General features: G+C 37.6%; 3 protein-coding genes across 6 annotated transcripts; 1 reads left to right on the top strand and 2 right to left on the bottom strand.

The window, feature by feature from the left end:
- Positions 1 to 12,436: 12,436 nt before the first annotated feature.
- Positions 12,437 to 14,386, top strand: LOC120259465 (UDP-N-acetylenolpyruvoylglucosamine reductase-like). The gene is made up of 4 exons (XM_039267073.1): positions 12,437 to 13,029; positions 13,105 to 13,384; positions 13,467 to 13,666; positions 13,903 to 14,386. Exons 1-4 carry the CDS (start codon positions 12,650 to 12,652, stop codon positions 14,183 to 14,185), a joined length of 1,143 nt encoding a protein of 380 aa, XP_039123007.1. The 5' UTR covers positions 12,437 to 12,649; the 3' UTR covers positions 14,186 to 14,386.
- A 1,552-nt stretch (positions 14,387 to 15,938) lies between these two features.
- LOC120259466 lies at positions 15,939 to 23,355 on the bottom strand. Of its 4 annotated transcripts, none has more exons than XR_005536122.1 (5): positions 22,620 to 23,355; positions 19,402 to 19,443; positions 19,147 to 19,255; positions 18,972 to 19,060; positions 15,939 to 16,223 (listed from the first exon to the last, which is right to left on the bottom strand). XR_005536122.1 is itself a non-coding variant. In XM_039267076.1 (5 exons), the coding sequence occupies exons 1-5, from the start codon at positions 22,752 to 22,754 to the stop codon at positions 16,217 to 16,219; spliced, it is 330 nt and encodes a 109-aa protein (XP_039123010.1). In that variant the 5' UTR covers positions 22,755 to 23,355; the 3' UTR covers positions 15,939 to 16,216. The 4 variants fall into 4 exon arrangements, 2 of the variants coding, with proteins under 2 accessions (XP_039123010.1, XP_039123009.1); XM_039267076.1 differs by having other exon boundaries at positions 19,199 to 19,255; XR_005536123.1 differs by having other exon boundaries at positions 19,147 to 19,443; positions 22,722 to 23,355.
- A 2,513-nt stretch (positions 23,356 to 25,868) lies between these two features.
- Positions 25,869 to 27,427, bottom strand: LOC120258297 (adenylate isopentenyltransferase-like). Its single transcript, XM_039265660.1, has one exon. The coding sequence runs from the start codon at positions 27,016 to 27,018 to the stop codon at positions 25,903 to 25,905; it is 1,116 nt and encodes a 371-aa protein (XP_039121594.1). The 5' UTR covers positions 27,019 to 27,427; the 3' UTR covers positions 25,869 to 25,902.
- Between the last annotated feature and the right edge of the window lie 200 nt (positions 27,428 to 27,627).

The following is a 27,627-nucleotide window of genomic DNA, read 5'->3' as shown; positions in this document are numbered from 1 at the left end:
AATAAGCTAGGGAAGTTGGCTACTGAAGGGCTTTCAGTATATAACAAACAATAACAACCTGAAAATGTTAAAAAAAAAAAAGTTAACAACATTGCAATAAATAAGCATTTTATCAAATCAAATATAACAAACATTAACAACTTTAAATATCAAAAAATTAAAAAAAAGTTACAAAAACAAAGAAAAATTAACATCTAAAACCATAAATCTTGACGAAACAGAGCACCTGATTAGCGACCATCTCTTTGATTACTAAACCATGGAGTTAATTAACAATCAATCACTCAGCAAAAGTAATAAATCTCCAAAAATAAAAAAGAAAAAATAAAGTGGCGTAAAATGAACTGCAAAAACAAAAAAAGACTCAACAAAGAATCGGTTCATAGATACCAAATTCCAACATACTAAATCATGGGAAAATAATTCAAAAATAATAGAAAAACAACAAAATACTCATCCCGACCTAGTCATCTTGCAGCTCTAAAACCCCGACTGACCAAGAATAAAAGGTCACAGAAAAGAGGGAAAAAGGGCAGATTAGATTTAACCTTCAACAGTTGGAAAACTAAGAAACTGAGATAGTGACGGGGAAGAAAGGATGGAGAAGCCCTTAGACCACCATTAATGAGTGAGCGGCGATGGAAGAGATCATCCAGCTGGAGCCGGTGAACGACGAAGACGGCATAACTTGATAGAAGGGTTCTCGTTTGGAAGAAAATGGGAAAGAAAGATGTTAAGGGTAATTAGGTGATTTTATTAAGTTGGGTTAAGTGGGAACTATGGTTAATTCCATAAACCTTAACGGTGGCTAACGGTAACTACGACATGAATATATAAGTAAAAAAATTAATTTTATGGGGATATGCAAGTAAATAGAATTTTTATAGAGGTATTTAAGCAATTTTATGGTTTTGCAGGGGTATGCAAGAAATTTTCACTAAATTAAATTAAATATTTTAAATCTACGATGATGCGATGGTTGACGTCAAAAATATAATAAAATCCCGGGCTAGTTTGAAAAATGAAGTAACAATTTCAACATATGCAACAAGAGAGGAGGTTGATTCTGCTAAGGAATATTTAACTAATAACACTATGAATACATGAGATTTTCTAAAGGAGTATAACTAATTTTATCTCAATGAAGAAGCGTCCTACTAGTTTTTCATGGCCGGAAAAGATGCAACAAGAAACCTTGGCAATGTTTTTGAACTACAACATGGACAAGTAAGATTATTAGTTAGTAAATGCTAAGTTGTTTATTTTTTGTGTTTTCTAGTTATGAAACAATCTAGTTGTCTAGTATTTTCAATAGACATTTAACATTTTTGTTTTCCCATTAATATTTTTAGATATTTTATTATTTTGTGTTATTGCTCAGTGTTTACTTTTTACTTATTATTTGCCTTAATTTTTATTATCCTAATCTTTCACTTGGTTTTTTTTTGTTACTCTTTAGTTACCGCATTTGCTAGTTACTATTCATGTTAAATATTTCTTATTGCTTATAAGTGTTCTAGATTTTGTTAATTGTGTAGTATGATAATTTGGTTCCCTGATAATGCTTAACTTTTCCAATAATACAACAATATGGATTAACAAGTGGGGTTACATAACCCATGATCACCTCTATGTTATGGTTGATGTAAAAAATATTTGGTCTTGAATGATGTTGTCAAGCCCCGACCCACGGGCCCGACACATGACAATCCGAGGAGGTACACCTTCCCCACTTAACCTTCGAGTAGCTGCAAAGCTAACAAAAACCTGGGATAAATCAATACTTAATAAAATTTACAAGTTCAAGATGAATACAAAGATACACAGGGAAGCAAACACTCAAGTGAATCCATACTTGTGATGCAATGGGTTCATGCTCAACAATAAACTTACATAGGATTTAACATGAAGAAAGACAAGCAATGTATGGTCAGCACTCCACCTTATTGCAACACCACTAGAAGCTAAACCCTGGAAGGGAGGGAGAGGGTGAGTAACTAGTATCATTCAATGAGTGGATTACCACAATTCTAAAAGAATATCAAAAATAAAAAAACAATAAATTTCCATTAGACAATATTTATAAAAATAATACATATAGTCCTAGAACCTTTCAACATTTATAACACTATAAATGTGAGATATTAAATACCGTAATAAAAAAACCTAAAACTTGAGTTTACACAAATGTATACAAGGCCTCAAAGCTTTTCATCAAGTATATAGCAAATTCACGTATATAGATCTCATATAGAACGTAAAAAACCAAAATGTTCAAAAATTGTTTCCAACTCTCACAAATACCAACTTTGGTAAAATAATAGTTTTAAATCATTAGGACATAAAACTCATCATCAAATAAATTTTCCAAAGAATATACAAGGGATCACATCTCAAAGATATCATTTGTATAAAAAACATAATTTTCTCAAATAAGGTGATCTCATCTCGAAGAAATAAACAATGGCCTAAAAAGATTTTCCAACTTAGCCGCAGTTGCGACTAAGCTAAGAGCCGTCAAGGCCATCAAAACTTTGACGTTGGCCCACTGAAAATCCATGAGGTGACTCCGGATTCCCTGTATATATCCAATTATGGATTTACACTCTCACCTGAACTGAACCAATAACTCAGCTGGTCTACACACCACCTCAATTGGTTAGCGGTGAAAACCGCCCACTATAGCAGGGAAGGGTTTCGCTCGGTCACCATCAAAACTTGTGGAAGCTCAATAATACAACATATGCATAACATCCATGAAGTTGAGATTCAGGACAACATCCCTACTGGGGATAAAAACCAATTTCACAAGTATCGATGATAAAAGTAAATCAACATGTGAACATGTTTTAGAAATCGCTTCAATATCAAAATAAAGGTGTAGTGATCAACCTTAGAATTTGAGGTTCAAGAATTTCTCATATAAACCAATGTGACCGAAAGCTTTTTAAATAGATTAAACTTCAGTTTAATATGATAATGTTATAACCAGCATTCACTGTAGCAGCCCGAAACTATCCTTTAAATCCATTCTTTTCCCTTCTTCTTTCCTTCTGATTCTTTGTTTCTTCATGCCGGCCGAGCAACTAAACCTTAGAAAATTTTCAGGCAAGCTTTTCCTTCCAATCAAGCCTCAAACTTCTTCCTCTCAAGCTCTTGACTGCGATAAGGCTTCGATCCAAGGTTTTTCTTTCGTATTTTACTCGTTTTCAAAAATCTTTGAAACCCTAGAAATACCCATGGACTGGGTTGTTTTTAGGCTTAAATCGAAGTCTTTGATCTTGTGCTTCTTTTGTGTGGATATTTGTCAAGAAATTTCATGATTTGGTGTTGTTAATTAGCGAGAGACCATCATTTCAGGGCTGGGTTCACTGTAGCATTCTAGATTACTGTAGCAATACTGTATCACCAAAATTTTTTGGTCTTTTCTTGTATTTCTTTGGTCTAAATTGAAGCCCATGACATTCGGAATTTATTAGTAACCTAAAAATCAAGTTTTGAGTTAACGCTAGGATCGATTTGGCGTTGTTTGTTAGCAAAACTTATTGTATCGTTGTGTGATTTATTTTAGCTAAATCTTGTTGGTGTTTTGTTGTGCTTTGGCAAGGAGGTAAAGGTTTGGCTCGAGGCAAGGAGCTACCAGAGGATTAGCACTCGGGGAAGTTAAATCATCAAAGTTGTGAGTGAGATTAATTATGCATAATTCTACTAGTTGAATACCTATAATTATTCTATATTGCTAAGTAAAGGTTTATTTTCTTCTATACTTAAATTAAGGTTTTGATTAACTTAAAATGAGTTTATTTAGTGATGTTTCATACTTGAAAAGAATTATTATTCAAAGAAAATGATTTTCGGATTGTTATTTGGTTCGTAAGTTGTGCGTTGATTTATGTTAAAATCTTTTGATATGCTTGTGTTTATCATTTCTATGTGGAAATGGCAAATATTTTGATATTGATCATTGTCCTGGTTATGGACTCCTCATTGCGAGATGCATGTTTGTATTACTTGGTTGGTGACATCCTACTACAGAAGGCGGTTTCTACGGCCAACCTGTTGAGGTAGCGTGGAAGACCGGCAGACTTATTGGTCCTGTTCTGTTGGGAGTGTAGAGCCCTAACTAGATGTTTATAGGGAAGCCGAGGTCATCACACGGTGGACCGATGGGTCAACGTTAAGGACATGAGTACCTTGATGGTTCTGAACTTAGCCGCGGCCACGGTGAAGGTTTAGAAAGGTTTCTAAACCATGTTGCATTCCTTTTGTAATGTCATATTAAATTTGTGGTTTTGGCGGTGAATATCTGTTTTATGGATTTTGAGACTCGTATTATATAGTTGTTCTATATATATATAAGTGGAACTGTTATGATTTATTTGCATTATTATAAAAGTTTGGTTTGATGTTTAACTTGTTTTGTAGTACAAACCATGTATTTCGTCTTTCGTGGATTTGTTGTTGTAAAACCCTAGTTGGGGTAAAAAGGCTTTCTTGACATTATCTTTTGTTATATTGTATCGATGATTTATGTTATGTTTATCTATGTTTTAAATTGTTGGTATTAGTAAAGCATTATTTTGGTGAGTTATTTCGTGTATTTTGGTGTATTCTTGTAGTATTGTGCTAACCCACTCACTGAATGACTTTAGTTGCTCACCCCTCTTTTCTCTCCACAGTCTTTTGCAGGCAGTAGTGCAGTATTAAAGTGGTGTGTTGGGCATCCACTGTTTGTTTTCATTCAGTACCACGTTCATGTATGTTATCCTTGAGCATGTATATGTTGTAGTCGAGCATGGATCCATTAGTGTGTTTGAAACTCTAAAAACATGGTTTGTATGTTTGTCTAACTTCTTAGAAACTTCATTGTACTTGTGATCAGTGCAGTTTTTGAACTCCGCTATCAGGTTATGTTGTTGAAGCTTCGCTTGCGTACCTGTGAATTTCCCTATTTTTGAACTTTTTGTTTGAGGTTGTTGATTTCTGGTATTTTGTCAACTTTATGGCGACTCAAGGGTTGAGTGGTGGGGTATTCCTCCTCTGGTTGTCGCAGCGGTTGTCGTGTCCTGGGGCCCACGGGTCGGGGCATGACAAATAAGGCCATTTATGGGTAAACATACTAACATGTCCACATTCAGGATAAATAATGCATGTATCTCAGAAAAGGAAACCAATTCCACCTCTTCAACACTTCATTACTACTCCCCAATGCATAAAAGAAAATCCAAAAACAAGTCAAACATAATATCCATATCTTCCATAAAGACATGGAGATGATATCTTGCTTACACTCCTCTCAATCTTGACCTTACCTTCACATCCTCTCACAACTTGTTAAAAAGAAATTCATCAAACTCTCAATAATGCACAATTAATTACCAACTTCAAATGCTAAAATACAAGTTCAATTCCCCCATAAATAACCGATAACCAAATACACAAATTTACATATACGATAGCCACAAAGGACATGTCAAGATATTTAAGTGATTACACGTACCTTTGCATGCTAAGAAATCAACGAAATTCTTTCATGGATACATTACTTTTAGAATTATGATTCCCATCAAATTCCATCATCGATTGACCTAATTAACTTTCATCAATCTTCAAAAAGATTTAACAATTTTTCCAAATGAAATCCTCACAAGTTCAAAGGATATATCATCAAGAATTAACATGATTTGACATAGACAATATTAACCAACTTTCCACCAATAACAAATATACACATCAAACTTGTAAATTTCACTCAACTATAATCATATTTGCTAACATACACCATTTAGGTTAATTATAACATCAAGCTACATTCAGTCTCCATGCACGATGCTCATAACATTATACCTCAAAACATTAGCAATTAGACAACACGAGTAATTTGATTTTTCTATAATTCATATATAGTTTTAAACAAGTCTACTATCAACCTCAGAAAGACTACCTAATGGTATTCATCAAATATACCCATTATTCCTCCTCATCATCTTCATTATTTATAACTGCACATTGATTCATTGGGATGACAATATAATTCATCAAGATATGTATACATGATTGATCTCCTTTATATCCGATAAGCTCATTGTAACTAATATGGTATTTGATAATTATCCATATTAATTCAAAAGGTATATATTCCAACATATTTAAAGTTGGCCATCACATCTCAAAGTCACAACAAGATTTTCCCAGGACTTAATTTATAATGAAATGCTTAAAACCATTCTCAGCATAACTATAATCTATAGCGACCCATCAACACCACTTTAAATTAATCAAAACATCAAGTTAACACGATAAAGCCATGAAATATTTTTCATTGAACAATTTAAAACATTTGAATATCCAAATAGAATTTCATCCCTTTTTATAGGCTATGGCAAAGAGATAACCTCTCTTGCCCATTCCGACCATACCGCTGGCGTCAGCCCACATCATGACTTATGTGTCAACCCTGTTGCCCTCATCATACCGATGTGACCCGCTCTATGCCCCACCTTGCCTTGGCACCATGCCTTGCCAGCCTGCCAGCGCTGATGCATGTGCCATACCCTGCCTGTTCATCATCCTACATTAGCCCTATAGCGTCAGCCCCGGTCCGTACAGTATGCATCATCTGGCCATGTCGTGCCATGCCTTGCCCACTCCTTGGGCCACATCACGCCATGCCTAAGGTCAAATTCCGCCTATATATGTTGCCTCGGCTCACGGCTGGGAAAGAGCCCTCTCACGCCCGCCCAATCAAGCTAACCGACCATACAATGTCGGTGCCTATGCTTGACCTGGCTGATCGGCCAACACTTAGCTAATCTTTGGCCCCTCAGCCTTTCTCCTTGATCACGATCATTCTCGGTTAAGGTCCCTCAGCCGCGCGCATCACTCCCTGCGCGTTGCTCGGCAAGCACCAGGTCACACGTGACTTCAGCCCATGTGATGCTTGCTCGGCACTCCTGGCTAGGATCCTCGATCTTGTTTGTCTCCCGTGTACCGCTCGGATGATTATACGAACATCAACTTTCTTTGGACTTGGATCTTGGCCTAGCTTGGCCTCCTCGGCTATCTCCCTTCGGTAAGGGGCGACCCTTACCGAGCATGTGAAGAAACCCTGTGATAGTTCTCATCATTGAGATTGTTCTCAACGATCACACATCATTTTACTAAGGTTAAACCTATGTTTGGTGAATAATGACTATATAATTTAGGTTTAGTTGTCAAACTCATAAAATAAACAAAAATTTCTTTTTTGAAATGGTAATGTATGAGAATAAGATGAAAGAAACTGTAATAAAAATAAAGGTAAATATACGATAGAATCACAAAATGTTAATTGCCTTCTCTTCGAAATATATGATATTTAAGACTAATAAGTAAAATTAGCTTGTAGTAAACCCTTTTTACTAAACAGTACTTATATCTAATTGAATCAACTATATTTGTGATAAGATGGCACTTCCCTTTCTCCATGCATTTATTGACTTTGCCATATTGGGGTACATCTTGTGCTATATGTTGCCTTTGAATAGCTAATTCGACCTATGGTTGATATCGGACTCCTGAAGTAGCCGGTTGTGTCCTTATAATGACGTTAATAAGAAGTCATTAGCTGCATCTTCATATCCTTTCGAAGTTCACACAAATGGATCAACTTCTAAAAAAGATGGCACAACAATCTTTCTTTACGCTTTACCAAGCGTGGCATTTTCCTTTATGAAGTTTTTAAATGTCACTAGTAATATGTATGTGAGGAATTGGAGAAAACCATTGCAATGCCATTCATGACACCCTAGGACCTACTAGAGACAAAGGTAATAAAAATCTTGTCATTATTGTCATCCATGTAAAATGCCTCTCAAAGAGTAGCCAGGAACCAAGTTCAATTGTCGTCGACTTCATTATCAATAATAGTGAATACCACATTGAAGAATTCTTAGTTGTCATCTTTACCTATATCACCTGATAACGTGTTTTGTATTTCTGAAGTAAGTGAGTTCTTTCTAGGAACAATAATATATGATCTGCAACCTCTCTTTTAATTAAGAACACAAGCATGAAACCAAAAGAAAAACATGTGTAAACCGCTTACTTTGTTAATTATGGTGAAGCTATTTGAGTTTGTCTCACCCACATTACCTTATCATACTAATTGATCACAACTTGCTACATGACTTCCATGAACAATTCCTCGATTGACTTTTTTCTCCATCTAAGCCTACTTGTATGGTAGGATAACACTATAAGCTCATGTATTATGTCCTACTATATATTGATAGCCATAGCTATATAGAAGACGGTCCTTAAGCCTTTGAATCCACAAACCATTTTTTCAAGGCTTTTGGATTGTAGGTCGTACTAATACTACTGCCATATATGAGTGAGTTGCATTGTCTTTGTTAGTGCAACCGCACTATAATTGGCATGATTTGACACATAGTCAAGATGACGTGGCAACCTGTGTGATGTGGCATAATTGATAACATGGCAAGACATGATGACATGGAAAGGAGTCTTGACTTGGAGGCAAATATCTATAAGATCTTGGTGGAGTTATTTTTGGCAATGTATTACAACTTGAAGACAAAATCATATCAATATCATATTTAGGGTGATTTGATTGAAGATTAAATATGGATGTAGCTTAATTGAAGAAATACTTATCAATGATATGATTGAAGACTATTGATGGTATGATTTGAAGAAACCTTAATGAGGATGACTGAAGATTATTAAGGGCAAGATTTGAAGACATGTCTATTGTTGGCATGATTGAGTTGATTGATTGAAGATCTTTCTTAGGAAGATTTGAAGACCAAACTTGGGTGAATTGAAGATCAAGTTTAGCAAGTTTTGTGAAGACGCACAAGGACGTGCACCCCTTGCTAGGGGACTGCGTGATGAGGAACTGAGGAGGTAGGCTAGTTGCTGGCAGTCGGGATCGGGAGATTTGGCTACACTGACTAGGATTAAGCATGACCGGGAGGTTGATGGGTCTTGAGGTCGTCCGCAACATAACCAGAACTCAGTCAAGTCAGCAGTCAGGGCCATGTTGCAATTTATGTTATAGCAGGAGTTGCAATAGCTAATTTTGGAAGGTTTTTAAATTAGTAGCCACGGAGATTCTAAAAGAGGTATGTGCTATATTTGGGACATTGAAGAGTCTATATAAGCTACCTTGATTTGAGATTATATGTGTCACTTGTGGAGGAGAGTTTGTACTCATCTATTTTTACCTCTTTTAGTGGATTATTTATCACAGGGCTTGGCCCTCCAGATGTAGGTGAGTGGACGCCGAACTAGGTTACCAATCTTGTGTGTCTCCTTCTTGTTTGGTTTGTGTGAACTTTTTCTGAGTGTTTGAGTTTTCTCTAAACCACAAACCACATCGGCGGAACTAACAGTCTTAATTTTGGATGTTTCAAAATTGGCCTTTCTCAAGCTGTGGACTCGCCACTCATAACCTTTTGTTGCATATTAAATAGTCACTATATGCTTATCATTTTTTAAAAACAGTTACTAATCCCTAATTAATGCAATTTTATAAAGGTTGAGACGAATTAGTAAATATTATTAGGATTCTTGGAGATAGTTATTAGGATAGCAACATGTCTTAGTTAAAAGACATGCTCTGTGATATTGGGTCCCTGATGGCAAATATGTTAAGCAAAGGATCTAATTAATAATATATAGCAATAAAAGGTAATATCAAATGATCTGCAAAAGAACCGAAGAATAAGTATGAACATTGAAAAATAAGTATAACCTTTGAATTACGAGCTGAAACATTGATGTATAAGTAGAAACTTTGAAATGCAAGCATAAATGTTGAAAAATAAGACAATATATTTCAAGATAAACAGATAAAGGGAACTAAGACCTAGTTAATTTACGTAAGTCCATATAGCATATACTTCCAAATGGACACAACACATATCCAACAACATAAACTTCAAGAAAGTCTAAGAACATATGAACATGATATTTATGAGGGTAATGAAGCCATTGAGAAATGATCCTATGAACCTGGTTTCGTGGTAGTTACGACAGAATCAAGATGTGGCTCATCCTTACCTGTTGGATTGCCTTAATTTAATAACTTTTAGAACAAATGACAACAATCTTTGAAGGTAATTACCAATCTATCCCTATATTATATAATAAATAAATAAATAACAAATTTTATAAACCCATGGTTAAGAATGAGTCACGTCTTGGTTTATGGTAGTTATCACGGAACCGAGTCCACTGAATTATTTCTCGTGTCACTATGTTGTCAACCAAATTATTGTTGAACATGTGACAAATGTTGCACAAACACCAAAAGTCCTTTTTAGAGTCGATAGGACAAACTGTTTGATGCATATCACAAACTTGGCTCTCACCTTAGATTCTCGAGAGCCCAATGTTCACATATCTCACTTAGTACTCAATCTCAAATAAGTTAACATAGTTAACTCTAGAACTCCATCTTATATCAAAGAGTACCTTACAAAAATAAAGTTGTCAACAACAAAAGTTCAAAGAAACTCATTAGAAAATGACAAGGATTTCTCTATAAGACTCCTCTTAATTCACCCACAATGTTATAGGCTTGGATGGCCCTTCTATGGGTCTTCTTTCTATATTGTGGGATGGTGGTTAATAAATCACCAAACCAAAAGGGTATTCAAGAAAAGTGGAAATAAAAAATGCTATTCTGATAAAAAAAATAATAAAAAAACAAGAATCTTTGCGTTACTTGATGAGGAAGGAGAAGAATAATGTTGCTTCTTCTCCAAAGAGCTAATGGGTTTCGTTTAACAAAAAAAATCTAAAAGTAGTTGAGTTAAAAATAACCAAAAGATATTATGAATTGTTAGAGAGACTCTGGAGGATCAATCGAAACTTACATGATGTTAAAAGTGATTTCCTAAAATTTACGTTATTATTTATTTTGCTTGTTTAAATTATAAGAATATTTATTTTAATTATTATATTTTGCAGAAATATTGTTTGGATCATTTTGTCTACCGTGCAATTAATTGAGTACTAAAATAATTATTGTAAGATGATGTGTTGATAGGGTGGGGCATTTTTACATGTAAACTTATATATCGTCATTAAAAAAATTATTATTATTATTATTATAAATAGTGCTGAAGTTTTAAAACGTATAACATCAACACTGTCTGAAAAACTAGGTGGCCACAAAAAATGTATCATGTGAATGTCTACATCAATTGTGAGGTAATAATAATAAAAAAAAAAACCTACTTCACCACTTGCACTAACAACCCCGTAAACAACTCCAAATTTTAAGTTAAACTAGGTGGCCACAAAAAAAAGACTACTAGGATTTACCTATTTGGGTTTAGTTTACTCCATTATTATTAATTAAGTCACTCAAAAATTTTTTGACTCAATTAATATATTTTAAACTTAAATTTTTTTAAATAATCATTTAATATATTGATTTAAAATTTTAAAATTATTATAAAAACATGCCTACATTTTATCCAAACAAAGTTGCTGACCCGGGGAATCCCCAGGCGAAAGAGGGTGTGGAAGTGTAATTGTGCATCAAGGTATTTTAAGGCCACATTGCACGTAATCCTATGCAATGATCACGTGACTCACATGTCCCATAACCCCCATCAAAACAAAACAACTCACTTTGACAGAAAAGGACTCATTAATTATATCCAGAGATAGATCCAGCATTTTTATTTAACGGGTAGAATTTATCATATATGTTTTTTATTTTTAAATTTTAATAAAAATAAATTATAAAAAAATTAATTATATATACAATATAAATTTTATAAACATAATCAACATTGCAAATTTTAGTGAGGACAACCTCTTCCGAAATAGTGCGGGGTGTAAATAATATATTATTATTCACAAACTACTTGATTTCGATTCGGAGAAAGCTCAAACTCGATTCGCTTTAGGGTTGAGTTAAGCTCAAGCTCGAGGAGCTCAAGTAATCGAGCGAGTTGAGTTCGAACATCGTAATACTTAACTCAAGTGTTTCATGAGCTTTAATCGAGTAATTGTATTTGTGATATATAAATTATATATTAATTTTGTTTATATATATAATTGAGTTTGAGCTCTAGTTTGAATTTCGAATATAAAAATATCTATGATCAAATTTAATTTGGTTTATATATATAAATTGAGTTGCGTTTGAGCTACAAAAATAAACTCAATCTAGTTCGAGTTGAATATCAAATAACGAGTTTTCAACTGAACTCGGGTAACTTGCTGTTTGACTCAAACTCAATCGATTACATCATCCTACTCACTAGCTACCCTGTAAAACTGTCCTTGGTTATATATTGTCTTCACTCACAAAGAACATATACGCATTTCTCAAAAGTAAGTAAATAAATAAATAAATAAATAAATAAATAGTAAATAAGTAAAAGCCAAAAAAATAATATATAAACTAATAAAAAATAATTAAAAAATAAAAATAAAAGCATAAACAGATGCGCATTGTCATTCACGGGATGTACAGTACTCCGTCCGTTCACTTCGTCTCCATCTCAACTCCATTAATTCCCAAACGAAGCTTACAAAACCCCGTCCATCTTCATCATCTCCACAATGAGACCCACTCCGAGAGAGAGAAGGTGGTGGAGTGTGTGAGCTCCGAGGTGCATTAATGGCGACCAGAAGCCTCGGCAACTCACCCATCTCTCCTTCTCCCTCTCCCTCAGGAAACCGCATTGCAAACATTCCATGTTGCTCAGCCAAGCCATCATCCATCTCATTTCCCCATCGCCATCTCTTCTTCCCCCCAAACACCGGCAATGCGGCTGAGATCAACAAAGAGCTGTCTTTGAGTAACTCCTCCTCCACCATCATACCTCCATCTCACAAGCCGTCGGTGGTGATCGTCGACGAGCAGGACCAGGCCATGGTCGAGAAGTGCGTGGTCAGAGGTCAGAAACACTTGAGGGAGCTTAGTAGCTGGGGCATTGGCGGCCCTTGTAGCTACTTCCTCGAAGTCTCACGCCCTTCCCATCTCGTCTCGGCCATCAGGTTTTTTACCTCGGCATTTCGTCGAACACCTTGTAGACTTACATTCCGATAATAATTATCCTGAGATTCGTGCAGGTACTGCAAGGCAAGGTCGATACCCTTCTTGATCGTCGGCAAGGGTTCCAACTGCTTGTTCGAAGACCGAGGGTTCGACGGCTTCGTGATGCTCAACAGGCTCGAGCATTCGGCGGTGGAGGTGGTCGAGCCGGGGACGTACCGCGTCGGCAGCGCCTTTCCATTCAACCGCCTTGGTGTTCGCTGCTCCAGCGAGGGATTCTCCGGGCTAGAGTTCGCCGGCGGCATCCCAGGCACCGTCGGCGGCGCGACGTTCATGAACGCCGGTGCTAACGGGCAGGTACCTAACTTTGATTGGTTGGTAGCTGTGTGCGTTCGGTAAGTGTTTGTATAAATGGGTGTGAGAGTGAAATGGCCGGCAGGAAACCGGGGACGTGATCGAGAGCGTGGAGATCGTGACGATGGATGGCGAGCTACGCGTGCTGGGTCGTAGCGAGCTGGACTTCGGCTATCGATGGTCCTCGTTCCAAGCGATGGACAACTTGGCCGCCATTCTCGCCGTCACCTTCCGCCTCTCTCCGGCACCGTCCGCGCGCGACCGCCAGAAAGCCTTCTTAGAAAGGTACCACTTTTAACTAACAATTAAAATATATATATATATATTTTTTTCAATTTGGTGCCAATTTAAATAATATAAAGTTTTAAATAAATTCAAGAATTAAAAACTTTTGGACGGTAGCTTGCATTATTTTTGCACGTCCGAAATGGGTAGTCAGAAAACATGTGATTGTATGCTGTCTTTTTCTTGCTCAAATCCCAACACTCAAATTCTGTTTTAATTTAATTATTAATTATTAGGAGGAGGAAAACACAGCCTGTTGGGGAAAGGAGTGCAGGATCAGTGTTCAGGAACCCATTGGGTGCTGGAATATCAGCAGGTGAGCTAATTGAACTTGCTGGATTGAAAGGGTTCGCCATGGGAGGTGCTAAAGTTTCAGAGGTGCATGCCAACTTCTTCATTAACTTCAATGGGTCTACATCTGGTGACATGCTGGCTCTCATCAACTTTGTTAAAGAGAGAGTTGATCAGATGTTTGGGATTCAACTCAAGGAGGAAATTAGATACGTCCCTTATGAATGATTGAGCAGCACCTGTTTCATGTTTGGCCTTGTTTTCATTTATTGATTGATTTGATTGGATTTGATTGAGAGATGAGAAATGATTCCCATAATTCAGATCTATAGTATGATTAGCATGTTTAGACAATAATTCATACCAGCTGGATTTACTGTTATTGATAAGTTCGATTTGTTTTCTGTAAGTAACTTTTACATTTGTAAACTTTTCTTATTGATATAATAGAATAACACAAAAGTTGTTCATCTACTTGCACTACAATGCTGTCATTGCATTACATTCTTTAGTAACTTTGTGATGAGATGGATTAAAATTCCAATAGGGCACACTGCTCAATACCTGCCAATTGTTCATGGTTCTTCACAGGTTTGTGGCACACTGCTCTATCTATCAAGCCTTTTCTGTGGATGAAACAGGTTAACCCTGGTTGCACCAATTTTATGATGGACCCTTAGTATATTGAGATTCCTATTGCCTTCAAACCAACCTTCCTCATTATGGATCTCTCTTATGATCTCTTTAGCCTTTGAAATTGAGACTTCCTAGAATCTGAACCTTTTGCACTCGGTTTTTGGTGACAATCTCAATTTTGATTATCTTATTCCTGGTCATTTTAATCATGAACATGAAAACAGGTGGGTTTGGTATCTTTAAGACCAGGAAGAAGGTGTAGGTCCTTCTGACTCTTGGGATGGATGGACAAACTTATGGCGCCGTAAAGTAGCTCCTAGAACTAAACATTTTATCTGGCTCCTTCTTCACAATGCTATTAAGACACATGAATATCTATACAGGCTGAACTTGGTGCCGCGTGCTCACCGTAGTTCTTGCAATCTTGATTATGAAACTTCTGAACATCTATTTAGCCTTTGTTGTAAAACGCAAATAATTTGGGGTTTAATCAGTATTGCTGTTGGTAAACATATATCTTTCTTCAATGGTTTTACCTCTGGAAATTGGCTCAACTCGTCACAGAATGATTTTGATATGTTTACTTAATCCATTATTGCTGTGACTGCTTGGCTAATTTGGAAAGCTAGATGTAAACTCATCTTTCGGAACGAAGCTTTGGACTGTTATGCTCTTTCCTTACAAGCAGTGGCCCACATTAAGGAGTACTTCTCAACCTTGTCTTCTGTTTGTGGGAGAAATCTCCTACGTAATAATTTTTCCATTGCTGATGCTCCCTTTCTTTTCTCTGCTGAAGTTTGGAATTACGAAACTATAATGTCAGGTGATGGCTTCTATATTTCCAACTCCAACTCAAGTATTGCCTACGCTGGTTGCTACCCCTCTTAGGCTGAGTCTGATATTAAAGCTGAAGCTCAGGCTCTCGTGGTTGCGCTGTAGTGCTCGGTGAACCAACATCTTTTTTGCAAGCATGTCTTCACGGCCAATGGGGATCTTTTGAAAGCCATCAATCTCGGAAACTGGCAGCCATTATGGAGACTTGAGCCATTGATTGCTAATATTATAAATCTCCTGAATTAGCTTAACTTCCCTCAAGTACACATCATCCCTCCCAGTTAGATGAGAGCAACTGTTAGTTTGGCCATTCACGGCACTAGCAGCATGATATTACCCTGTTTCACCAAGGAAGAGAACTACCACGATGGATTGTGAAGCATTTATGTTAGATACTCTTTGTTCTTTCCTTTCTCTGCTTTTTTTCTTGTTCTTTGTCTATTCATTTCGTCTTGGTAGTCTAGTTCTTTTTGCAGTTTTTTTGGATAAACCACATTCATGAAAAAGAAAAACACAAGTACACAAAGCACCAACAACGGGTGCCAAAAGTCAACCCACCAGGAGTAGGGAAAAGAGTATAGGATACAACAAAACTACTAAACGAAAAAGACAAAGAGCCAACTAGAGGGACAGACCCCCCTAGGGCGAAGAACCCCAAAGCAATACTAGCCCTCACTCTGAGTAAGAACCAAGTCAAGCTGAGCCCTCTGCTCCAAGACTCGTGATGAGTGAAAATCAAGGCTTCTCTTAAGCTTTCCCCTCTACTCCTCCATCTTTGCTTTCTTTGACTCAAGAACTGTAATAATCCACATGAGCACCATATGAATAATTTTAACAATTAATAATAGAAGAAGTCAAAGAGCAAGCATAATAAAAAAATGCGTGCATTTCTTTCAATCCAAATATTTCACGTTATAGCTCGAAGAAGCAAAACCCAAAGAGAAGTAAGGGATTTCCTAAAATGTGTGTGCCAGCTCCCCTCATATCCCTCAAAGAATTGGGGTTACGGTGAGCACCAAAAAAGTTGGCCAAAAAAACTCCAGATATGAGAAGCCACCGAACATTTGGGAGAGGAGATGGTCCGCAGATTCCACATCCGCGTGACACATCACACAGGTGATGTCCTGCAAAGTATTACACCTTCGAATAGCTAGGTTTTGCAATGTAAGAATTTTGTTATCCCAAGCTAACCAGTTAAAAAGATTTATCTTTTATAGGACAACAACCTTTTAGTATGAATGGGGTCCATCGACAACGGAGCCCACCATCATTCAACAAATGATAAAAAGATTTGACAGTGAAAACCCCATTTAAAGACAGGCTCCAACGTCTAACATCCTCATCAGTCCTATTTTGGAGGCAGAAAGCAACCATCAAATTACATTCCCTTGGAAAATCCCCCAGGGATAAGTCAGTAACCCTGTTGAGCAATTCCCTAACTATGTCCTCCTTATCCCTGGAAGACTGAAATAGGTGAGGCCAAATATCTGCAGGGGCACGACCCTCCAACCAATGATTATGCCAGAAAAGTGTTGTAGGACCCCCTTCACAATTGAAATCATATTTTTCCGGAAAGCTGGTAAGACCTTAAGAATATAATTCCAAAATACAGATCTTCTACCAGCTTGTTTATGGAATAAATTTCAGACCGGCGTCCTACCAAAGTAATTTTCTCGAAAAATCTCCTCACCACACCATCGACGACCTAAGATGATCTTCCACCACCACTTACCCAGGAAGGCATTGTAAAAACTTCCAGATTTAGAATATTCTAACCCCCTTGGTCTCTAGACCGGCACAACCTCCCCCAACTCACTAGACGGATTTTGGGATGTTGAGAATCCGGACCTAACCAGAGAAAATCCCTCCTGATTTTATCAATACTTTTAATCACCCAGCAAGGCAACTTAAATAAAGACATCCAATAGGTGGAAATAGCAGTAAGGACTGAGTTTAATAAGGTTAATCTTCCCCCTAAGGATAAAAATTTAGATTTCCAAGCTGCTAATCTGGTTCTGACCTTATTAATTAGAATATCCCAATCCTGTTTCCGAGGCTGTCCTCCGGAAATAGGGATCCCAAGGTAAGTCAACGGTAGAACTCCAGAAGAACAGTGCAAAGTCTTGGCTAAGAAGGTCTGTGGCTCTAAATTTTTTTGCAATGTGTATAAGCACCCATGCTAAGTGCATGATTAAACATAGAGCTTAAGACATCCACCACAAGTGCAAATAGCAAAGGGGAAAAAAGGTCCCCTTGTCGTAAACCTCTACGATACCGAACATAACCACTTTGCACATTATTGATGAGAAATTTTGCCTTTGAAAAGGCAAGAATGGTTTCAATCCATCCAATCCCTCTCCCGGGAAACCTCGAGCCTTCAACAGTTCCAAAGAGAAAACCCCAATCCACAGAATCAAATGCCTTAGAGAAATTGACCTTAAGGATAAGGCCCATAAGATGATGCTTATGCATGTAGAAAATGAGTTCCTGAGCAGTGGCAATATTATCAGTAATGCATCTTCCTTTGATGAAAGCCGATTGAGTTGTGTCAATCAAATCATCAATTTGAGTGAACAATTAATCAAACTAATTGGCCTATAGTGCGAGGGATCTTGTGGACTTTGATTTTTCGCAACCAACGCAATATTCAACCAATTTATCATTCCTAAGTTGGCTCTCCCCAAATAAAAAATCTTCACAGAGTACAAAAATGTTTGTCTTAACTAGTTTCCCAAAATTTCTGGAAGAAAAACATTGGCGGCCTGTCTCGAGCTAGGTACGTTATCCGAACTCAAACCAAACACCGTCACCTTAATTTCATCATGAGTAAAAGGGGCATCCAAATTAGATAGGTTATGATTGACCTTATCCCCTAACAGCACATTCCAGTTAATCTGGTGTCTATAGGTCCGTGCCGTACCATAGAGATTCTGATAAAAGGAGGTGAAAGCCCCTCCAATGCCCTCAATGTCGTCCACTCAAGTGTTATCCCTCAAAACCCAAGAAATGAAATTCCTATTCCTTCGTCCATTCGCAACCGAGTGAAAGAACTTAGTATTTTCATCATCTTCCTTAATCCAAGTCACCCTCACTTTTTGCTTCCAATAAATTTCCACTTGCTTGAGGATCATCCCTAGTTCAGTCTGAAGGAATACATCATTATTGATCTCATCAACTGACAAGGAGCGGGATTCTCTAGCTAAATCAATCCTATCTAACTCATGCAAGAGTGCCAATTTTTTCAACTTGATTGACCCAAACTTGAATTTTGCCCAATTTTTGAGTGTCTCCCTAATTCGAGCGATCTTTTTGCTGTTTTTTCTCTTCTCATTTGAATAAATAGCTTTTAGAGCTCTTTCTCTCAAAAAAAAAAAACAAAAATCCAATAGGGCAAGCAAAAGGCACAAAGAAACTGAAAGACGAGTATCAATCTTGTTCTTTGGACCATCATGGTATACTTGCCTGAATGACAGAACATTTGCTGCTATAATAAGTAGAGGAAGTAGGATTCAACTGAAAAATGAAAAGAAGATCGTGATCAGACCTTGCAACAAAAAGATCGATGGTGAGTAAGTGACGCCAAGCTGAAGCAGTCGTTGTTTCAATTGAGAACATTTTAGTCATGCCGGGTAACTGCAAGAAATGCAGATATTAGAATTAACATTTACATTTATCAATGGTTCCGAAGAAAATGCTTATCTCTGTTAGCCTGTATTTACTGGCAAACAGCAATTCCAGTGTCTCTGGTGTCCAAAAGAGGTAAAGAATTACCGCATATACAACAGCTAGCATGACATTTGGTATACTGCTTTTCATGGATCTTCTGGTCTGATATCAGTCGAGCAACAATGCATATACGTTTCAAATAGACAAAAGATTAGATGTTTACAACTTTACATAGGGGGAAATACTTGCAAGTTCAGATTTTGGAGCTAGAACCATCAAACTGTAGAATGGAAGAACAGCAATAATACCAAAAGTGAAGGCAGTTCGAGCAATTTGAGAATGTTCAACCCCTACAAAACAAGTAATCTTCATCAGAACCGGGAAATTCAGCAAAAAGCATGACGGAAATTATGTATTTATATGTTTTTACTTGGTAATAAGAAACTTGATCATCAAAACATCTAGTTTGTACTGAAATATCGCAGACAAAGTCATTATAATATGGATACGTGAACAAGTAACTCTGCTTTCTCATTACATTACATCGATAAACATCTCCCGTTAATGACTTTTTTCATGATGGTTTTAAGCCGGCCCATTTTCATAAATTAGCGTTCGAAATAAATACAAGAATCAAATGGGTTTGGAGTTTTTCTTTGGCCGGTGTTCCTTGCAATCTTCGGCTTGACTACAACTGTCGGCACACTAAGATTACTCCAGTTAGGTTGAAGTTTATTTCATTTATCGGCATTGTATTGACCGAAACAGTCCAAGTTATTGGGCTGAAATCTTGAATTTCATTCAAGAAGGATGGGAATGTATCACAGTTTTTCATGAGGTATTGGCCTACAAGAACATGACCAATGAACCTTTTATTTGAATATCATCATAAGTTCATCATAATCAATATAAATTAGGTGCATAGTTGGTAGTATGTCCAAAGCATATGCTGAACAGGACAAATGGTCAAACAGAGTTGATCAAACAATTTAATCAAAGCCTTGACACCATTAATTTCAAGCTGAAGTTAATGATTCATTATAGATTCAGCAAAGTTATTGATAAGTGCATGTTAAAATCAATCTGTTTATAGGAAGTAGATCCCAGTTATTAATATCGAGTAGAGATTCTTCAGAGAAGAGAACGAAACTTAATATATGAGTAATTAGCAAGTTGATTGACACATGAACCTCACACAGGCTACGCTGATTCAAAAGTAGGAGTATAATCCATATTTAATGCAATGTGGTTAATCCATTTTAACAAAAATATAACATAATCCATATTGGGATTTCATATTAATGCAAAGTCATTAGCAAATGCAATCAAATCTTTTGTGGCTCAATGGTCATCATATGTTGGTGCTACTAATCATATTGCCAATTAAGGATAAAAATTCAGAAATTAACTTCTGAAGATAATTAAGGCCTTACAAACAAAATGACTTCCAAAATATTCTTTTCTGTAATGTTCCAAAATATATCGAAGAGTTCTTTCGCTTTTCAGGAATAATACAAGCCTCGGGTAAATCGTCAGACTTCTTCAAACTTTCCTCTGTGCAGGCATGTCTAAATCATCGCATTTAAAAAATTATCTTTTCATAGGACTTACCACAAAATATATGCAAAACAACAACAATAATAACTAAACCAGATGCAGAATATCTATGGTCAAATTCAAGGTTGATACACTGCATCTGATCCACACAAAGGTGAGGCTAAAGATTGAAGCAATCCTTGTGTTCTATGTTAAGTCTTCTCACAATCTTTCAAAGTGAAAGGGAAGGTAATGCACCGAATTGCATACATTATTCTCCTAACCATCGTTGTTAATTAAACGTCATCATGTCAGTCTGTAGATCACTAATGCCATCAAAGGATTTAGTTTATAATTTTGTTTTGATAGCAATCACCTAATTCCTCTGAAAACATATGGACAGTTAAAGCTCATCTGTCTTCCAATTACTAACCTTGAAAGACTTAATTAGTCAATTGTTCTTATCTTTTGAGATCAACTGTGAGGATCTTTGCATCAATCAAGCTCACATTGACAACACCAAAGATATGCATGTAAATCCTGATTACAATTTACTATGACAATTTACCAATAGATTTATTCCAGAGTAACGTACAGAGATATGCGAGAAGGAATATGTTATCTTTGGCTCCACTTTCCTATCCAAATGATTGTCGAAAGATGTACATCATAGAATATTTGGATATTTTGGATTCCATGGAGTGTATAATGTGGCTTGTTAATTCTATCGTTATCGAGATGATGGAGTCTTATTTGATTACAAGAAACAGTGAGCATGAATGGTGCTGTCACAACATTGAAGATCATGGCCTCCTAATCAGTTGCAAGTGGAATCCAAGAAACATCAAACACCCAACCACTTGCTACAAGAATTGTGTTCAGATTCTCTCCTACTTTGCAAGGTTATCATAAGCAAGCTAACAAAAGAGCGACGATAAGAGACGATCAATTCCTTTCGACGCATAAATTCGTTTCCTTAAATAAAACAACCTCTACCTTTATCAAATTAACTCTCATAACAGTGGCTTCACCATAACATAACATACATACCAACTATATATTGATTTTAATTTGAGCTTTGATCTCCATAGTCAATAAAAGTAAAGTGATCAAAACTATTCTGAAATGGTGGAATGGGATTCCACTATTGTGGATGAAGATTTCCGGGACAAATAAGGCTAACAAATATTTTCACCAATGGCCAACAACATAAAATCAGTCCTTCAAACGTCGTTGACACTCTTTTCATCCACAAAATTGTCCCAAATGGATTGCCAAATCTATGATAAACTATTCTGAATGCTAACACGACTACAACCACTTATCTCTCCATTTTCCCAAAGCTCTTGCAACTATGGCTTTGGTCTAAAAAGTGATGGTATGACTTGGCATGCTTCACCAACAATATTAGGACCACCCCACCCTTCATTCATGACTGGCTGGCTATATATCATGATAAGCTTTTAAAAAATATATATAATTTGGACATTTCAAACCAAAGCTCTCAACTTGAAATAATGATAACAGAGCTCCATATTAATTCCAAGAAGATAAACTGCTTTGTACCATATATATATATATATATATATAAAACATTGTTTCACAATTGGGCAACCTATCATTGGTACTATTGTCTTTTGTGTGTCATCCATAAATATCACAAATATCTCCAAAGAGCTTTCTACAGTCCAATAGTGCTTATCACAACAGTAAAACACCTGTACCATCTAAACTCCATGTGGTCTGTTCACTAAATCTCCAACTTAGGAAGCTTAGATACACACCTATAGTGCTAGAACAGCAAGAAAAGGAAAAAAGAATTAAAATTAAAAATCCAAAGCTAAGAAACAGGGATTTAATTTCCAATTTTCCATCATATGAATCAAAAAGCACATGAAAACAGAGTACATCAATAAAAGAAGCAGCAGAAGAAGAAGAAGAAGAAGAAGAAGAAGAAGAAGAAGAAGAAGAAAGAAAAAGGTAAGCATACATCCTGGTTGTCATCCAAAGAACAACAAATTGGCCCAAAGAGAAGATGTAGCAGTACTGTTGATACAGCAAAATCATAAAGGAAAGAGGCAGAGGAGGAGACCTTTGAACCCCAGGCGCAACAAAGGAGAGACATTTCCAGTGGGGAGCAGAGGTGAAGGAATCCACCACAGACACCACCAACACCAACCCTCACAATCTAATGGTCCCTAACAACAAGAGATCAAATAAAGGGGCATTTTGAAGAGTGATACAAGGATTCCTAGTGCACCACTGCCACAATTTGCAACCACCCAGAGCTGAGCAGAGGAAACAAGAGAGCCTCTCACTCCCCTACCAAAATCATGTACGTGTGCCACTGCCACCTTCTATGTCTCGCAACATATCAACCACATATTTGCCTCGTGATCTGAATGCAGTTTGCTGCAAGGTAGTTGGCCATCACGCGGCTTCCCGCCAACCTTAACCTGTTCAGTGTTCAGTGTCCACTCCATTACTGGAAATGGACCAAACTTTTTGCTGTTTATTGCCAAACAGCAAACATGATTCATATGTACATATATATATATATACAATCTCCTGATCTCAACTTCCACTTGGGAAGAATATATTCATTTCTTCTTCTTCTTCTTCTTCTTCTTCTTCTTCTTCTTCTTCTAATGCTTTCAAATGTAGCCACCACTAATATTGGTTGGATTTTAATTAGTTAAGTGAATTGATCATGGAAACTAAGAACAGTGGTTCATCAGTCTTGAATGAAGTACGTAGACATGAGAACAGGAGCAGTACTTAAGAAGCAAAAAAACAATAATAATAACAATAGTAATAATGATAATAATGGGAAAAAAAAAAGTATGCACTCACAAAGTGGGGCGCCCTTGTCTTTAGCAAACGGTCAACCAAAAAAGGAGACAAAATCAGACATGCTACCTTGTGATCAGCATCGAATCCATCATGAATGCTCGTTACCAACTGTCATGTGGCCTCCTCTAAGTCCTCCATCAACAACGAACGTAGAGAATCAAAACTGAAGGAGATGGGGACACACCAATCCATGCATGGGCCCATGCATGCATGCATGCATACATACATATATATATATATATACACAAGCACAGAGATATTTAACAAATTGAAGTCACTTTGATTTGCGCTTTATTCCAGTTGAGTTTACCATGCATTGAGGTAAAGAAGGAAAAGGGACAAAAGGCAGGGAATCAAAAGAAAAGCAAGGGAGGGCACCAACATCCAAATCTATGTTGATGGAGATGCAATGGCATCGTATCGTTGACTGATGAGACCGAGCCCATATATAACAAGTTTGCCGGGAAATTTTGATGCTCACTCAATTTAACTTGTGTAGCCAAACTAGTTAATTATTCAGTAGTGATTTCCTGGTCCAATCTGATAACAAGAAGAGGGTACCACCACCTCCTGGTCTCAGTGACAACAGAATCCTTTTTTTTCACTTTAAAAAAATATATATATATATACACACACGGGTTACATAAAAAGAGAAAAAAAAACAAGGGCAAAGAGAAGCAGAACTAGGTACGTAGGTATCTGGTTGTACGTGAAGACACTATCCAAGCATATGTCCTCCCTTTGTTAGTGCTCTTCAGTTGGCCTGTGTGCGGAATGTGTAGGCCGGGGAATATAATCATAAGATTGATTCAGATGTGACATTTTGTGATCCAAATCAACACCAGCTAGCTGTGTTGAAATGGACATGCATAATTATAATAAGTATATATATATATATATTCTACGAACAAGTTAGTTACTAATTAGTTATATAATATTAATATATATATAGATATATATGTGTGTGTGCTTGTGTGGGTCTGTGGTGAGTGAACCTTAACGCAAACCATTTATGGAGGCCGGTTTTTGGTTTGTTTCAAAGTGAACCAACTTTTACAACACTTTTTATCGTTTGGGCATATAAGAAGCCCCACCAAAAAGTGGCCCCGGGGTTAACAAAGAAAAAGACTAGGACGTGAATTAGGTTCCTCTAATTTCCAGCCTTGTCTTGTCTTGTAGTGAAATTAACTTATTAAATTAATTTAAAAAAATGATTATAAAAAATATATACAAATATAATTTTTTGGGAAGAGAAGCTAAGTAGAGAAAAACTCAAAAAAACTTTCTTTCCTCGGTGATGTTGAATTGCTGATGCAATAAATGGGCGTCCGCAAAGCGCGGCGAAGAGGCTGTTGATTTGACTTCATTGAACGCCCCAGGAAAGGACACAGGGCCCAATGTAATATTTGTGTAGGGATACAGTGTTGTGTTGTGTGCCTTTGGTGGTGGTCCATTTGGCTTCTCACTTCTCAGTACAAAGACATGCCTGGAGAGTCACTAATAAGTCACAATAACTGCGGTTGTGCTGCGGGGCTCTTCTTAAGGGCAGGCATAGAGGGATAGGAGGGCTCCTATGATCCTATCATATGTCCCTAAACAAACAGGAATATTATGATTGCTGGTGGCATGGTCATAACTGGAGGTCAAGCCTCAAAGCAAATTAATCAGCAACCTATACATGACTCCACACACTCAACTGCTCCCAAAACTACTCTTTTGGAGTTTCTTTTTCTAATCATCATCACCGTGGCTATACAATACATTTTATATTTATTTATTTATGTTTATTTATAAAGACACTCCTCCCTCTTATATCATCACATTGTAGTTGGGCTGGGGAGTTTGGTATTCACATATCACATGCCTCTGATGCCCTGATGCTTTCTCCCAACACTTAATACTCACAACCAAAACGTGATTAAGAGTTGGCAGAGCCAGTCAAGAATCATAAAAAGGGAAATTAATGATATATACGTTGACAGCGATAACCTGACAAAACTCCTATATTTACTCACTTCTGCCCTTTTTTTTATTATAATATTATTCAAATTCACTATTTTTAATATTTTCAAATTTTTCATTTATACTTACTTGTCTAAGTGCATTTTCTGTATTTTATTTTTGTTATGGGTTGTTTTGATAGATTTCACCTTTAATCTTTAATGACTGCTTCCGTCTCTGCTTCCTTTCACTTGATTATAAATTTATCTTTTACCTATTTTATTCCCAAAAACCTTCCTAACACTGCAAAATTGGTCGCCTCCACCACTCTCCCTATTTTTTAAATACAAAAATTTTAAATTAAAAAAAAAAATGGCCCTTTTTTTCTCTTCATTTTTTTGTTTCCTCTCTTCTATTTTTTTCTTTTTCTTTTTCTCTTTTTTTATAAGAAAGAGGCCAATGCCGAAACGCTGCAATGCTCAGCTGACGGAACTTAGAGGTTGACGTCGGTGCCGGAGAAGGAACTGTTGGTGGTGCACGCCATCATCATCGTCGCCGGCGCCGGCGCCGGCGGAGATGCCATCGAGGAAGTGGCGCACTGCTTCGATGCTGGGCCCCACCACGTCCCTTTCCCAGGCTTCGACCTGCTTATCTTTACCGGCGCCGCATAGCTTGGCGGCGATCACCGCGCTTGCGTCCAGCCGTCGGAGCGCCCACCCGTGCTCCACCAAGCGCTTGATCTTCCTCACCTGCGTCTCGGCTAGCCGCCGCGTGTTCTCCTTGATCTCCGCCACCGCCATCTCGAACCCCGCCGCGCTCTTCCCCTTTTCAAAGTACTTCTTGAATTCAGGGACCCCAATAGCCTTCCCCAACCCAGCGTGATCCCGGTCTCCGCCGGCGGCGAAGTACGCCTCCAGCTCGTCCACCATGCCGTCCCCAATCATCTCATCCACCCGCCGATCAAGGTACTCGCCAAGCACCGCCGCATCGACATCAACCCATAAAAAACAGCACCGATACCTGAACCGCTCTCGCCGGACGGACCCAAACGGGTCGGACCGAGGATCATAGTGCTCCGCGAGCAACGCGTGAATGTACGAGTTCGACCCGCCGGCCAGCACCGGCCGACGACCACGGGCGGCAATCCCCGCGATGCACGAACTCGCCAGGGATCGAAACCCACCCGGCGGGAGTTCCCCGCCGCAAGGGTCAAGCTCACCGAGGAGATGATGCGGCACGCCGCATCGATCAGCAATAGGCATCTTATTCGTGGTGATGTCAAGCCCTTTATAAACCTGGATCTTATCACTGTTAACAACCTCACCGGAAAACATAGAAGAGATGTCGATGGAGAGCTTAGACTTGCCGGTACCGGTAGCGCCCATGATGACGAGCACATCTTCATTCCTTCTCGAATGATGATGATGATGATGGTAAGACCTCCGACTCCGAGAACAGCAACGATGGTGATGGTTATCCACAGAGTCGGCGGTGATGGTGGATACGGAGGTGGCGGCAACCCCCGCTTGGAGCGATGGACGGAGGAGTCTTGTCGCGTTGCAGTTGATGATGCTTCTAGAAAATAAATTTTTCATATAGTCCAATGAATCACCACGACTCGGTGAGGAAGAAGACAATGAAGAAGATGATGATGATGATGATGATGATGATGATGATGATGGTTGGGTTTCGCATGCCAAGCGTTTGTCAGTATTCACAGCAGGGAACCAACAGTGAATGCCGTTGCGCGCGAGAGCGAGAGCATGAGCATGAGCATGAGCATGAGCAGGGCTGTCATCTCAAATCATGCCCTTTGGTGTTGCTGTTGGTTGTTTCTCTCTATATTGTTTTTTTGCCCTTTTGTTGGGACGCCTGCCTGTGCCTGTGCCTGTGCGCTTCTCTTTCTTTCTTTCTTTCTTTCTTTCTTTCTTGTTTTTTCTTTCCTCTCTCAGAGTGTTTCGTTTCTTTCTTCGGGATTCCCCCAAATATAAACCATAAACCATTGATGGCTACCTTTTATTAAATCTTAATCTTAATCTTAATTATAATAATAATACTCTTAATTTTAATGTTAATCTTAATTATATTTATTTAGTTAATCATTCATTTCTACCATGCTTGCTACATCATCTACTACTTCTAGTGGTAGTAGTATTTTTTTTTGTTTGAATGAAATGCATAAATCATAAATTTATTGAAAAGAG

This window comes from Dioscorea cayenensis, chromosome 4, assembly GCF_009730915.1.
Source record: "Dioscorea cayenensis subsp. rotundata cultivar TDr96_F1 chromosome 4, TDr96_F1_v2_PseudoChromosome.rev07_lg8_w22 25.fasta, whole genome shotgun sequence".
NCBI classification, from domain to species: domain Eukaryota; kingdom Viridiplantae; phylum Streptophyta; class Magnoliopsida; order Dioscoreales; family Dioscoreaceae; genus Dioscorea; species Dioscorea cayenensis.
Note: the sequence above shows the minus strand (reverse complement) of the source record. Positions and strands in the feature narration are given on the sequence as shown.